At 41.9% G+C, this 15399-nt stretch overlaps 1 protein-coding gene across 1 annotated transcript in view; it reads left to right on the top strand.

The window, feature by feature from the left end:
- The first annotated feature begins 1185 nt into the window (after positions 1-1185).
- Positions 1186-15399, top strand: part of twf2 (twinfilin actin binding protein 2) — a 119449-nt gene continuing 105235 nt past the window's right edge. Inside the window, exon 1 of the mRNA XM_078543198.1 lies at positions 1186-1301. Within this exon, the coding sequence (XP_078399324.1) occupies positions 1277-1301 (25 nt within the window). The 5' untranslated portion in view covers positions 1186-1276. The remainder of the gene's footprint in view (positions 1302-15399) is intronic.

The following is a 15399-nucleotide window of genomic DNA, read 5'->3' as shown; positions in this document are numbered from 1 at the left end:
TCACCAACAATATGTCTCTCAGCAACATCATCTGAGAGCAAAGCTTTAGTTTCCACACGTACACTGACGACAGCCAGCTCTACCTCACCACCAGCTCTCTCGACTCCTTCACTGTTGTTAAATGATCAGGCTCCTTGTCCGATATCCTGTACAGAAATGAACAGAAATTTCCTCCAGTTAAATATCGGAAAGACCAAAGCCATTGTTTTTGGACCCTGTTCCAAACTCTGTTCCCTAGCTACCAACTCCACTCCTCTCCCCGGTAACAGTCTGTTTGGAAGCTTGGTCATATTTGACTACAAGAGGAGCTTCCGCTACATATCTGTGGTATTGCTAAGACCGCCTATTTCCACCTTTTAACATCACTTCACCGCTGCCTCAGTTCACTTGCTGCTGAAGCCCTCAGTTGTATCTTCATTACCTCTAGACTTGACTCTTCCAACACATTCCTGGCTGGTCTCCCACATTCTACCCTTTAAGTAGTGGGGGAACCATGTCTGTTTATGGGTTCCAAGGGTTGAGAAAGAGCTGTGTCTGTGTGTGGATACGAGGGGGGTAGGGGATAGTTGTGTATGTTTGTGTGGGTACTAGTGGGCTGGGGAAGAGCTATGTCCTTATGTGGACACAAGGGTGGAGAAGAGCTATATCTGAGTGTGAACACTGGGTGAGGAGAGCAGTGTCCATTTGTGGGCACTTCAATGGGGGTGGGGAAAGAGCTATGTCTGCATGGTGGTGTCAAGGGGTGGGGTTGTTCGGTAAGTGGGTTTTGGAGGTGAAAGTTGTGTCTGTAGTGTGGTGCCGGGGGGGTGAGACTGATCTGTGTGCGGCTGTTGGGATTGATCTATGTGCAGGAGTTGGGGGTCAGAGCTGTATCTGTACTGTGGTGCCAGGGGGCAGTAGTTGGGTGATGGGGGTGAAAACCATGTGGGTGAGGAGAGCAGTCTCTATTTGAGGGCACTAGGCAGGCGGTGGAAGAGCAGTGTCTGTACTGTGGTGCCAGGGGGTGTTGGGGTTGATCTGTGTGGGCGAAGAGGTTGAGAGCTGTGTCTGCATGTAACCGCGAGATGTCGCTCTTTTTGCACCTGATCCACGGGGGCTGCAGTGTCGGTATTTGAGCGTGAGAGGGCGCTGCAGCTGGACTGCCTGACGTGGAGCGCGAACGGCGGCGGGTTGGCTCCGCCCCACGTTGCCCTTAGCTCCGCCCCCCTCCCCCGCGGCGGTTTGCGGCCAGCCCCGTTACTCTCAGCGTCTCTCTCTCTAAAGCAGCGCCTCAACAATGTCGCACCAGACGGGGATACCCGGTAAGAGCCTCCAGCAATATCGCCAGTTGAACATTAATTTCAGTGATGATCTGTTTCTATAACGGTTTGTGTGAGGCTCGGGCTCTCCGGTTTGTCTGAATTGTGACCGTTTTTTTTTTACTCTCCCGTTTCTGTTGCTGGGGAAACCCGGCGCCTCAACTCCCTGAAGCCGGAGCCGGAAGTCCCGCCCACGAGGGGCGCCGATTGGTGGAATGCGACTTCGGGGCAGCGGGGCGTTTGCTGATTGGCAGGCTCTTCCGTCCATCACACTCAGTGCAGCTTTAGTCTACCTGGGGTGTGAGGGACATGAGCCAAAACATGAGCTTTAAACCCGCAAGTCTCATTTGACCTATCCCTGGCTTTGTAAGGAATTAAAATACAAAAACAAAATGTGCGGCATAGCGCCTGTGATGCTTCCCTAAGGTCAGATCACCCCTTTGTGTGTTTACAACTAGCTCAGCATCTCCATTTTGATGAAAAATAAACTACTCTAGGATCATAGTTTATGGGGGAAATTTTAATGCAATTTGACGCCAAAAGCTGCAGCAATGGTCTTTATAGAAAAAGAAAGCTGCTGCTGGCATGTCACAAGTGGTAGGTTTTTTTTAAAAAATAAAAAAAAATTACTGGAAGTGCATATCAGATCCATCAATGCTTGTGAAGCAAAAAGAAATGGGCTCTCTTCCCCCTTGTTAGAATGGTAGAGTAGGGGGTGGACTCATTAGGTTTGGAACAACACAAAAGCTCCTTCAGATGCAGCGAGTTTCATGTCTGTTTCATGTCTGTTGTCCATAACAGGGAGTGTTGAGGCGAATAGCATAGATGCATTAAGGGAAAGTTAGATAATCGTGATGGAGAAAGGAATTAAATGGTAATGCTGACAGGGTTAGATGAAGAGGGGTAGGAGGAAGCTTTTGTGGAGAGCAAATGCTGGCATGGACCTATTGAACCAATTGGTCTGTTTTTTGTGCATTCTATGTGATAACAGCAGATTTAGGTTACACATCATGTGCTGTTAATACACAATATTCCCCAGGTGAGTTAAGCTTGTTTTATGAAGTTGCAAACAATTTCATCAAATCAAATAGTCCCAGTTGTAATTTGTGCTGTTTAGTATAAACACATTGCTTTTTATAAACTTTCTATATCCCATGGCAGCTTGGAATCTCTTTTGTTTACCCTACTCCAGGTCTACATATGTACTTGCTCCAGATGTTTGAATGCAGATTAAAGTTCAATCTTTTAAGTAATTTGTGGTAACGTTCATGAATTTGCTTACTAACTGTACATGTAGAATTTATTTAAAAATCCAAAAAAGTTTTAGTGCTGCAGTGCCATTAGCAGGGGTTCAAATTATGAACTTTTGAGTTGAAGCAATCTGACATTTTTGTGGTTTTCATTGTGTCTCCTTTCGAGTGACCTGGTTTGGTAGCTCTCCACCAGTTCCACCAGTAATTTTTCCCTATGCAGTTTGTCGTAAGGAGGCGTCAAATAGAAGGCTGGTGCTTCTGGATCCAAGGAGGGGAGGGAAAGGAAGGGACAGAGTTGTCTTTGTTGCTGTTCTGAACCTTCTGGTAAAATGGCCAGAGTATCATTAACAGTGGAAGCGTATCACCTGTCATTGAGTCATTTACCAGAAGGAGGCATTTGGTCCATGGAGTCCATGCTGGCTCTCCATGGAGCAATCCAGTCAGTTCCATTCACCCACTCTATCGCCATAACCCTGTAAGTTTATTTCCTTCAAGTGCTCATCCAATTTCTTTTTCAAATCATTGATCGTCTCTGCCTCCACCACCCTCATGAGCAGCGAATTCCTGTCTACCCTTCTGGATGCAGATCTGATGACAAATACAGTGTCTCAGTAGGTCAAGTTTTGTAGTTTTGACTCTTAAGTGCTTAGTAGTATCAAGTATTTGGAGTTTATACTGCCTCCTGTTCCCACTATGTGCTGCTGTGTTAAAACACCATTTGGCATCTTGTAGAGGTGTCCTCCAGAAGCTTAAGGCATTACAGTATAAATGAACATCTATGTCATTATACGACAATGGAAAGAATGATCTTGTCATATTCGCTCTGCTAGGTTTGTGTTACATTGCTAAGGTATGGTTGTTTTGTCAATAATGATGTGAATGTAGTCGTGTGGTCTGCTGTCATTATGCAAGCATTGAAATTAATCCCTTCACATGTATATGCCAAGCTCACATTACCCATTTGTTTGTACTCTGATTCCACCACGAAGAGTGTGATTGATTGCGAAAGCAGGAAGGCATCAGGGGGGTGCTGCTCAGCAGCCCTCACAAGATCAACTTTGAATAAATATTCGTGACTGAGCTTTCTGTTACCTGCCCACAACACAAATGGGCCCTCAGCTAAAATATTAACTACTTGAGAGAATTCACCTTGCTCCCTATGCTGTGTCAGTCATCAGCACAGTGTTGAGCAACAGTCACCATCTTTTTTGTTGTTTCCTGTTGAGAGGAACGTTCAGCAAAAGATTGCACTACATGCTGTATTTAATAATGGATAAGAAATGCATCATGCATGAATAATACAAGGGTGCAGTTGGATTTAGTGAGGCTGTCAACTTGCCCTGAAGTGCATTAGTTCTGATTACATTGTGTATACATTTTTGAGGTTGTGGTGGGGTAGGGGGAGGGAAGGGTATTGATGGTATTTGATCTTTTCGTTTTTTTCCAACAGAAATTTGACAGGGGCTGCTTTTATTACTGATCTTTAACTCTGTTTATGTGGTAAATGCTTTCAGGGTTTTAAGTTTTGTTTTTAAGTAGATTTTCCTGTGAATTGGGTTGTGCAATCATGCTTAAAAATAAATATTAGTTAATCAAAACAGTTGGCAATCATACACATGGTGCAAAGTCAGGTAATAAATGCAGCATAATCTCAGTTAACTCATTGAAGTAAAGCTGGCTTTCAGTTGGAGTCTGGTGCCATAAAAATCAATTAGAAGAAACATATACCTGAGGTAGAATAGTTCTTGATCAGAATTTATGGCAGATTTGCTTTCAAAATGGAACTTAGGTTGCATTTAAAATGTGAAAAGGGTGTTAGTTTTGCCTAGAATAAAAACAGAAAATGCTGGAATTCTCAGCCGGTCAGGCAGCCTCTGCAGAGAGAAACAGAGTTAACGTTTCAGGTTGAGGATGACTGAGCAAGCGAAGGGGGGCGGGGGGGAAGGAAGAATAAAACGGAAGGTCTGTGAAGTGGTGGAGGGCAGGTGAGATTAAATGACAAAAGGTTTGTGGTGAAAGCAAAATACCGCGGATGCTGAAATCTGAAATAGAAACAAAAATGCTGGACAAACTCAGGACCGGCAGCATCTGTGGAGAGAAAAACAGCTAACATTTCGAGTCTGTGTGACTCTTGTTCAAAGCTAAAAAGTAGAAATGTGATGGATTTTAAGCTGTATAAGAGGGAATGGAGCAGGTGGAGGAAGATGGAAGGTCAGGGATAGATGGGAACTAAGGAGAAATTGACAAAGATGTCATGGACACAAGACAAAGGGAGTGTTAAAGACTAAAGAAGGTGCTGATAGTGGCATAAAGGTAAGAACAGAATATGTTAATAGCAGAACAAGGTCAGCGCTCTGTGAAAACACAGTTTAACCTAGGACTGAGTGTGTGCAGTTGTTGGGTAAGAAAGTCTAATTTTTTATTTTGTGCAAATTTAATTAGTTTGTAGTTGGCATTAAACTGAAATCTACAGTTTAAATTCAGTAGTTGCCAGCCTTAAGCAGGGTTCTAGTGAAAGAACAGCTTAATTAAGAACCAGCTGAAACGGGATCCTCATTAAGTGACTCAGATAGGCCTTTTGTGTTAGGAGCATACATAAATAGCCAATTTAGTGCAATTTTCAATGGAGTGCCGGAGTTGAGCGCTTCAGGGAGTTAAGCGGAGGAAGGGAAAGAGGTGTTTAGTTGCATTTACCTAAACTTTTTCAGCCTCCAGGAATTGATTCTTGCTCTGCTACAGGAGAAGAAGCTGGTTACTTGGTGAGTATCTGGTAAGTGATTAAGGTTTATTCTATTCCTAAGGCTCAAAATAGTATATTTTGAGTGAGAGGTGAGCAGGAGAGGTTAAAAGGCATAGATTGAGAAGCCTACCTGCAGTGAGACCAGCGGCAGAGTGATGTCGTGAACCATAACGTGACGCGAATGCAGAGAACTCAGCTGGTTGGTGAGTAGGATTGGTGAGTATTTCTAGTCTTTAAAGTAAAAGTAAAGTCTTTAGTTTGTGTTTAGTCTTTTCTTGTCTCTTAAAAATAGCTTATTAAGTATAAGATCGATACTGGTGTAAAAAATTAATTACAATAAAGTGTAAAGAGCAGGGATACTAGAGTAATTAATTAATAAAATAAAAATACAATAGTGATGGCAGGATGGGTGATGTATTGCTGCTGCAGCATGTGGGAGCTGCTGGACACCAAGGTGATCCAGAGCGAACACATCTGTAGCAAGTGTTTGCAACTTGAGGAACTTCGGATCCAAGTTGAGGAGCTGGAGTCCGAGCTGCAGACATTGCGCCACATAGGTCGGGGGGAAAGTCATCTGGACACTTTGCTCCAGGAGGCGGTCACACCTTCAGATTAGGTAATTCAAACTTGATCTGTGATCAGGGACAGGAGGGTGTGACTGCAGGCGAAACAGGTATAGGGACCCAGGGGGTAGCGTTTGAAGAGCTTCGATCCCTGCAACTGTCCAATAGTTACGAGGTTCTTGCAAGCTGTATAGTCTAGAGTGGGGACTGCAGGGAGGATGAGCGCACTGACCACGGCACCGTGGTACAGGGAGCCTTTCAAGTTGGAGGAGGAAAGTAGTACTGGTAGGGGACAGTATAATTAGGGGGATAGATACTGTTCTCTGCAGCCATGAGCATGAGTCCTGAAGGCTGTGTTGCCTGCCTGGTGCTAGAGTTAAGGGCATCTCAGGGCTGGAGAGGAACTTGAAGTGGGAGGGGAGGGATCCAGTTGTTGTTGTCCATGGTAGTGCCAGTGGCATTGATAGGACTAGAAAGGAGGTTCTGCTGACAGAATAGGAGAATAGAAGCAGTTAGGAGCTAAATTAAAAAGCAGAACCTCCAAGGTAATAATCTCAGGATTACGACCTGAGCCATGGGCAAACTGGCATAGGGTAAATAAAGTCAAGGAGTTAAGTGCGTAGCTCAAAGATTGGTGTGGAAGGAATGGGTTTTAGTTCATGGGGCACTGGCACCAGTACTAGGGTAGAAGGGAGCTATTCAAGTGGGTCGGGCTTCATTTGAACCATGCTGGGACTAGTGTTCTGGCGAATCGAATAACTAGGGCTGTAGAGAGATCTTTAAACTAAATAGAGGTTGGGGAAGAGGATATGTAAGCTTACAAAGCAAAAGGATATGGCAGCACTGCAGAGCAGCTATTTAGGTAATGATGCCCAGAATGTGACAGTAAGGAACGGAGTGGTACAAACATAAAACTGGAGCAAATAGGGTCAAAGGGGGGGGGAAAAAATGGTAAAAAGGCAAAATTAATGGCTCTATACTTAAATGCATGTAGTATTTGGAATAAAATAAATGAATTAACGGCACAAATAGAGGTTAATGGGTATGATCTTATAGCCATGACAGACATAGTTACAAGGAGATCAAAAAGTATGTGACTTTTCAAAAGGACAGACAGGAAGGAAAGGGTGGTGGGGTAGCTTTGTTAGTACGCGATGGAATAAGTACAATAGCAAGAAATGATCTTGGATCAGAAGATGTAGAATCCATATGGGTGGAGGTAAGAAATAACAAGGAGAAGACGACACTTTTGGCAGTAGTCTATAGACCCCCTAACAGTAACTATACTGTAGGACAGAGAATAAATCAGGAGAAATGAGGGCATGTAAAAAAAGGCAATGCATTAATCATGGGTGACTCTAATCTTCATGTAGATTGGGAAAATCAAATTGGTAGAGGTAGCCACAAGCAAGAATTCATAGAGTGTATTCAGGACAGTTTCCTAGAACAATATGTTGTAGATCCAACCAGGGATCAGGCTTTTTTGGATCTGGTAATGTGTAATGAGGCAGGTTTAATAAATGATCTCAGAGTAAAAGACCCCTAGGAAGCAGTGACCATAAATTGGTAGAATTTAGCTTTCAGTTTGAGAGTGAGAAACTTGGGTTGGAAACGACTGTGCTAAACTTAAATAATGGCAATTACAATGGAATGAGGGCAGAGTTGGCTGGAGTGGACTGGGAAAGGAGTTTAGCAGAAAAGATGGTTGATGAACAATAGCAGACATTTAAGAAAATAGTTCATGACTCACAACAAAAATATATCACAGTGAGGAAGAAGGATTCTAGGAAGGGGAATAACCAACCATGGTTAACCAAGGAAGTTAAAGATAGTATCTAGTTGAAAGAAAAAACATACAATGTGGGAAAGATTAATAGTAAGCCAGAAGATTGGGAAAGTTTTAAAAACCAACAAAAGATGACCAAAAAATAAGAGATAAAGTAACTTTGAGAGTAAACTAGCAAGTAATACAAAAAGGGACAGTAAGAGCCTCTTTAAATATATGAAAAGGAAGAGAGAGGTCAAAGTGTACATAGGCCCCTTGGAGAATGAGGCTGGGGAAATAATAATGGGGAAGCAGGAAATGGCAAAGGAGTTGACTAAATACTTTGCGTTAGTCTTCACGGTAAAAGACACTAATAGCATTCTAAAAATACTAAATACTGTTCAAGGGGCAAAGTCGGGGAGAGGAAATAAGTACAATAACTATCACTAGAGAAAAATTACTAGGGAAACTAATGGGGCTAAAGGCCAATAAGTCCCCTGGACCTAATGGGTTGCATCCTAGTATATTAAAGGAAGTAGCTACAGAGATAGTGGATGCACTGGTAGTAATCTTCCAAGAATCCTTAGATTCTGGAAAAGTCCCAGAGGATTGTAAAACTGCCAATGTAATACCCTTATCCAAAAAGAGAGGGAGGGGAGGGGGGGCGGTGGGGCGGTGGCGGGGGGGAGACAAAAATCAGGTAACTATAGGCCAGTTAGCTTAACATCTGTAATTGGGAGAATGTTAGAGTCTATTATAAAGGATGTAATAGCAGAACATTTAGAAATACATAATAAAATCAAGCAGAGTCAGCATGATTTCAGAAGGGGAAATCATGCCTGACAAATTTATTAGAATTCTTTGAGGAGGTAACAAGCAGGATAGATAAAGGGGAACCAATAGATGCAATATATTTGGATTTCCAAAAGATGTTTCATAAGGCTACTTAATAAGAGCCCATGGTGTTGGAGGTAGTATATTAGCATCAATAGAGGATTGGCTAACTAATAGTAGATAGAGAGTTGTGATAAGGGGGATGTTTTCAACCTGTAGCTAGTGGAGTGTCACGAAGATTAGTGCTGGGGCCACAATTATTTACCATATATATTAATGACTTGGATGAGGGAAGTGAATGTACTGTCACCAAGTGTGCGGATGACACAAAAATAGGTGGCAGGCAAGTGGCGAGGATGACACAGTCTACAGAGGGATATAGACAGGTTAAGTGAGTGGGCAAAAACTTGGCGGATGGAATATAATGTGGGAAAATGTGAGGTGACACACTTTGGCAGGAAGAATAGAGGAACTGAATATTATTTAAATGGAGAAAGACTGCAGAAAGCTGAAGCTTAGAGGGATTTGGGGGTCCTCGTGCATGAATCACAAAGAGTTAGCACACAAGTTCAGCAGGTAATAGGGAAGGCAAATCGGAAGTTGGCCTTCATTTTTTTTTAATTCATTCACAAGATGTGGGCTTCACTGGCTCGGCCAGCCTTTATTGCCCATCCCTAGTTGCCCTTGAGAAGGTGGTGGTGAGCTGCCTTCTTGAACCGCTCCAGTCCATGTGGTGTAGGTATACCCACAGTGCTGTTAGGAAAGGAGTTCCCGGATTTTGACCCAGCGACAGTGAAGGAACGGTGAATTTCCAAGTCAGGATCGTGAGTGACTTTATTTCAAAGTATAAAAATAGGGACGTCTTGCTAAAAGTATACAAGGCACTAGTTAGACCACACCTAGAATACTGTAAACAGTTTTGGTCCCCTTATCTAAGGAAAGATATACAGGCATTGGAAGCAGTCCAGAGAAGGTTCACTAGGTTGATCCCGGATATGGAAGGATTTTCTTATGAGGAGAGGTTGAGTAGGTTGGGCCTGTACTCATTGAAGTTTAGAAGAATGAGAGGTGACCTTATTGAAACATATAAGATTCTTAGGGGGCTTGACAGGGTAGATGCCGAGAGGTTGTTTCCCCTTGGGAGAGTCTAGGACCAGGGGGCATAATCTCAGAATGAGAGGTCGCCCATTTAAAACCGAGATGAGGAGGAATTTCTTCTCTCAGAGGGTAGTGTATCAGTGGAATACTTTACCGCAGAGGCTGTCGAGGCTGGGTCATTAAGTATATTCAAGGCTGAGATAGACAGATTTTTAATCAGTGAGGTAATCGAATGATATGGGGAAAAGGCAGGAAAGTGGAGTTGAGGATTATCAGATTTGCCATGAATGGCGGAGCAGACTCGATGGACCGAATGGCCTACTTCTGCTCCTACATCTTATGATTAGTGACAGCCCTGTTGTGGAGGGAGGTGGTGTTGGGGTAAAAGGATAAAAATAAGTGAAAATTTTTTAAATCAGGAAACAGACAATTGGATTAAAAAGGGGGTAAAGATGGAGGAGAGAGTTCATGGCCTGAAGTTGTTGAACTCAACGTTAGGCCTGGAAGGCTGTAAAGTGCCTAGTCGGAAGGTGCGATGCTGGTTTTGTGGTAAAGAAAGAAAAGATGTGTTCAGATGAGTGTGAATGGCTGTATAGCAGCAGTCCAAATACAACGTGAAGAAATAAAGAAAGAAACGAGTAAAATTGAACCAGCAAGAAAAAACAGGAAACAAAATGGAGGCAAAGGTTATGATCTCAAATTGTTGAACTCAATATTGAGTCCACACGCTGTAGAGTACCAAGTTGTAAGTTGTTAGTTTTGCCTGCTAATTCTGATGAAACCTTTGTTATTTCGGGTTACTCACAATACAACACTAAAGTGGCAGATGGATTTTAACAGAGAAATGTGAGGTCATACATTTAGGGAGGTCAAACAGTTACAAGGATTACAAAATAAATGGGAATATACTAAGAGGGGTAGATGAAATGAGAGATCTTGGCATACAAGTACACAGGTCCATGAAGGCAGCAGTTCAAGTAGACAAGGTTGTAAAGAAGGCAAATGGAATGCTCTCCTTCATTGGCAGAGGTATAGAATATAAAAGTAAGGATATAATGTTGGAATTGTATAAAACACTGTTGAGGCCACAACTGGAGTATTGTGTGCAGTTCTGGTCACCACATTACAGGAAGGACGTAACAGCTCTGGAGAGAGTGCAGAGGAGGTTTACAAGAATGTTGCCAGGGTTAGAAAAGTGTAGTGATGAGGAGAGATTGGATAGGTTGGGGTTATTTTCCCTGGAACAAAGAAGGCTGAGAGGTGACTTGATTGAGGTGTACAAAATTATGAGGGGAATAGATAGAGTGGACAGGATAAAATTGTTTCCCTTGATGGAGAATTCTAGAACCAGGGGACATAGATTCAAGATAAGTGGCAGAAGGTGTAGGGGGGACATGAGGAAGAACTTTTTTACGCAGAGGGTAGTGGGTGTCTGGAATTCACTGCCCAAGTTGGTGGTAGAGGCAGAAACTTTAAACTCTTTTAAAAAGTACCTGGATCTGCATCTAAGGTGCTGTAAACTGCAGGGCTATGGGCGGGTGCAGGAAGGTGGGATAAGAAAGGGCACCTGGGTGTCCTCAGGCTGGCATGGACAAGATGGGCCGAATGGCCTCCTTCTGTGCTGTAACTTTTCTATGGTTCTAACTGATCAAATGTGAAGAAATTAAGTCTGAGATCCAAAGCAACATTGATTTTGAGGAATCATCAAATCAGCGAACAGGCAAGTGGACTGACTTCCTGAATAGCGTTGTCTTGTATTGTGATTTTAAAAACTCACTTTCCTTCAGCTGGCCCTAACACAGCAGCAAAGACAAGTTTTAAAAAAAAGTCACAATACATGTTTTCAAGCTGACTATGGCATAGCAGAAGCTGACAGGGAAGGTGTACCCAATTGTCACAAGACTAAACAGGTCCACCTATTTCCATTATTTTTAAATCTCCCACCTATTTCCATTATTTTTAAATCTATACCCACCTATTTCCATTATTTTTAAATCTCCCACCTATTTCCATTATTTTTAAATCTATACCCACCTATTTCCATTATTTTTAAATCTCCCACCTATTTTCATTATTTTTAAATCTATACCCACCTATTTCCATTATTTTTAAATCTATACCTTTAATGCCCTGTCAGCCTTTCCACCCCACCCCCCACTAGAGCTGTACCTTGAGTGTCCTGCCATCCATTGTTAATTAGCACATTCGTTTAGATAATATCACCACCTTCAACACCTCTTTGTTCCTTTGTGACATCTTTTGATTATCTGCTCTTATCACTGCTTGCTTGTCGCTACAACCACATGCCCCCCCAACTTCTCTCCCCCCACCCCCCCACCTTAAACCAGCTTATATTTCACCCCTCTCCTAATGTTACTCAATTCTGTTGAAGGGTCATGAGGACTCGAAACGTCAACTCTTTTCTTCTCCGCCGATGCTGCCAGACCTGCTGAGTTTTTCCAGGTAATTCTGTTTTTGTTTGAGATAGTTTCCAGAGCTAGCAGGCAGAGGTTAGATTCAAAAGTGGATCTAGTTGAGTTCAGTCCTTTCAAACACCAAATACAACATTACCACTTACCACACCTACTTTGAAGCAAAACATGAGAGAGAGAGAGAGAATGAATGTTCCAATTAATATGTTAACCATTTTCACTGCATGGTTTTATAACCTTTGTACCTTATGGTGCTTTCATTAGACACCAAAAGAAATTTCAACAGAACTGAGTTCTGTTGAGGGGTCATGAGGACTCGAAACGTCGGCTCTTTCCTTCTCCGCCGATGTTGCCAGACCTGCTGAGTTTTTCCAGATAATTCTGTTTTTGTTTTGGATTTCCAGCATCCACAGTAGTTTTTTAGTTTTTTAGTTTTTTGTTTTTACCAAAAGAAATTTGTTCTGTCACAAGTTATAGTATTTTGTTTTAGTAACTGGGGAACTATTGTACAGAGAGGATATTGTATGTTGTTTTTTATTAACCATGTCTTTTTGGCTCTCACTATTAAAAGATGCATTGAACATATGGGTGACCGTTATGGCACGGCCGATGGTAAAGGCTGAGCTGATCAAATCCCAGAGGGAAATTTGAAGCAGCTGCCACAAGTTCTTAACTTCTCCAGGCTAGGTGAAACATTTCGCCCCCTCTTTTGAATTCAAGCTAGTCTGGTTTATTTAAAAATGCAGATGTTTCCTTTACACCTTACATTCTAAAACTTCACCCATGTTTATCTACTTAACATTTCAAACCTAGCTTCTCTTCTGATACATCAAAGCCTTCAGATCAGCTGCTTTTAATTCAATTAAATCCCACATACAGACCTCACTATTACTCTACTATACAATAAATTCCAATCACGTTATGAAAATTATTATATCTTCCTGACAGTGCCGTGGTGATGATTTCATACCCAGGATGTGATCCAGGAAGGAAAACCAACACTCTCCACTGTGCTGTCTGCTTAATTATTAACTTGTAGAAAGAGCAGCTGGCTCTCCTGATATCTGTATGTTCAAATGCAGTAAATCAATAACAGTACCTCATTGATATCACAGAGCTCTGTGTCTATGTAAAATCTTGTGTTCCACCACCCCCCTCAATTGTTATCCTTCAAATTTTACCAACCAGGTGTTGCAAGGGTGGTATGGCACCTGGAAATGTCAAACTTACTGTGAAATTATATGTGAAGAGCCTTAATTAACTATCAGGATTTCTCAAAGGAACTGTAACATAAAATTTACTTGACTGGAATTAATCATTTTAATTGTTCAGTCAAGCGTTTTTTTTGATTTTGTTTATTCATAATATTTGCCTACTCTTACTCTTTGCAACACACTTGGAACAATGCTATTGTAAAATTAATTTGTATGCAAGAGTTACATTTGAAGTTTAGACTTGCTATTAATTTTAGTGTTATCACTGCTATCTTCTGGAAGAGGAGCACTTAAAGACTGAAGCACGTACACCATTTTGCACCCATTATTGATAACCTGTTCATAACCCTTGCCTGTGAAGCTTCTGGATGTATTTAGTTTCCTTCTTGACAAACTACATAGTGAATTGTTTGTGTTTCTTGAGTTTTGTCCCATAATTTCAATTGAGATGCAGGTATACTACTGTTTTCTAAGCTATTGCTTTATATATGGGCAAATGATCTTGTAAAACTCAAGTTTCTCCAGTTTTTCACTGTAACTTAAGATAACTGATAGTAGGGATCAGCCTCATGGCTCTTACTAGCACAACCCCCAAAGCTTGAATGTCTCTTGTTTTATGGCAACCAGACCTGGACACATTCAAGGATTGGAGATGGAAACCAATGGCTTAAGAAACAGCAGTATGGATATTTTATGGAGGCAGGGTATAGGAAAAGTTAATGTGAAATAGTACTTTAAATTATCTGGAAGAGGTAACCCAGGTTCAAACCAGTGAAAGAGAACTTGGGGACTGATGTAATGAAATTCTTTACATGGGTGACCAATAGACGGAATAAACTTCCGGTTAGAGCGGCAGAAACAAAAGCCCTGCCCTCATATAAGAAACAAGTGGATGATCCAGTGAGAGGATATCAGGATCTTTCAAAATGGATGAATTAAGATGAGATATAGTCGCCTTCATTGATAAGCTTGCTTTATATTTGGCAATGATGAGGATAATATCAGAAAAGAGTGGCCCGAAGGCGTACTGAGTGTAGAAAGGCAGCAATCAACCCACGGGCATATGCATTGCCAATCAACATGTTAATAGCCTATTAAAAATATATTTATAGTGCTGTAATCTATTTAACTGCCCAATAAATGGATATGTTATTTGTGTCTTTATTGCTAAAACACTTTTGTCCATTCCAAAAGCTCTAAATGTCTGACCATATAATTGAAGCTAAGAGTACTAGTCAAATGCATTTACAAGGGATGAGAGTGCATAGAAGCAAAAGGCTACCAGGGTTGGGGAGACCTGGAATACACAACAGCAGGAAGCTGAGACTGTTAACCGATTGGAGAGATGGAGAAACTCATAAGCCCCTTGCCAGATGTGAAAATAGTGAAGGACAGATTAAAATAATGGAAATATTACAATATTAAGTCTACATAAAATACACATCAGTGCAATTTAACAAAAATACTAATCAGCTTTAAAATTATTCAGAGTATGCACCTTCTGTAAGTACTTCAGTATTCATCTGGTTCAAGTGAAGTCTGTCATTCCTGGACGGATTCCTTCTGCCCCAGTACTGATCGAAATGTCTAGGAATCGGAAATCTTCTCTTCTACACCATAGAACCATAGAAAAGTTATGGCACAGAAAGATGCGATTAAGCCCACTGTGTCTTCGCCAGCCAACAAAAGAAGCTAGCCATTCATTTTTAATCCCACTTTCCAGCACTTGGTCTGTAGCCTTGCAGGTTACAGCCCTTCAGGTGCAGATCCACTTATCTATTAAATGAGTTGAGCGTTCCATCCTCAACTACCAATTTAGGCAGTGAATTCTAGAGGCCCACCATCCTCTGGGTGAAGTGAGGTGTCAGCTGTGGCTCAGTTCATAGCACCCTCGCCTTTGAATCAGAGGGTTGTGGGTTCATGTCCCACTCCTGGAAACCAAGAACTGTGATTGTACTCAAAAAAGAGTTGCAATCTGTGACTGTTGATAACTCAAAAGAGTATCCTCTGGGTGAAGTGAGGTGTCAGCTGTGGCTCAGTTCATAGCACCCTCGCCTTTGAATCAGAGGGTTGTGGGTTCATGTCCCACTCCCGGAAACCAAGAACTGTGATTGTACTCGAAAAGAGTTGCAATCTGTGACTGTTGATAACTCGAAAGAGTATCCTCTGGGTGAAAAGGTTTCTCCTTATGTCCCCTCTAAT

Source organism: Cetorhinus maximus, chromosome 6, assembly GCF_964194155.1.
Source record: "Cetorhinus maximus chromosome 6, sCetMax3.hap1.1, whole genome shotgun sequence".
NCBI classification, from domain to species: Eukaryota; Metazoa; Chordata; class Chondrichthyes; order Lamniformes; family Cetorhinidae; genus Cetorhinus; species Cetorhinus maximus.
Note: the sequence above shows the minus strand (reverse complement) of the source record. Positions and strands in the feature narration are given on the sequence as shown.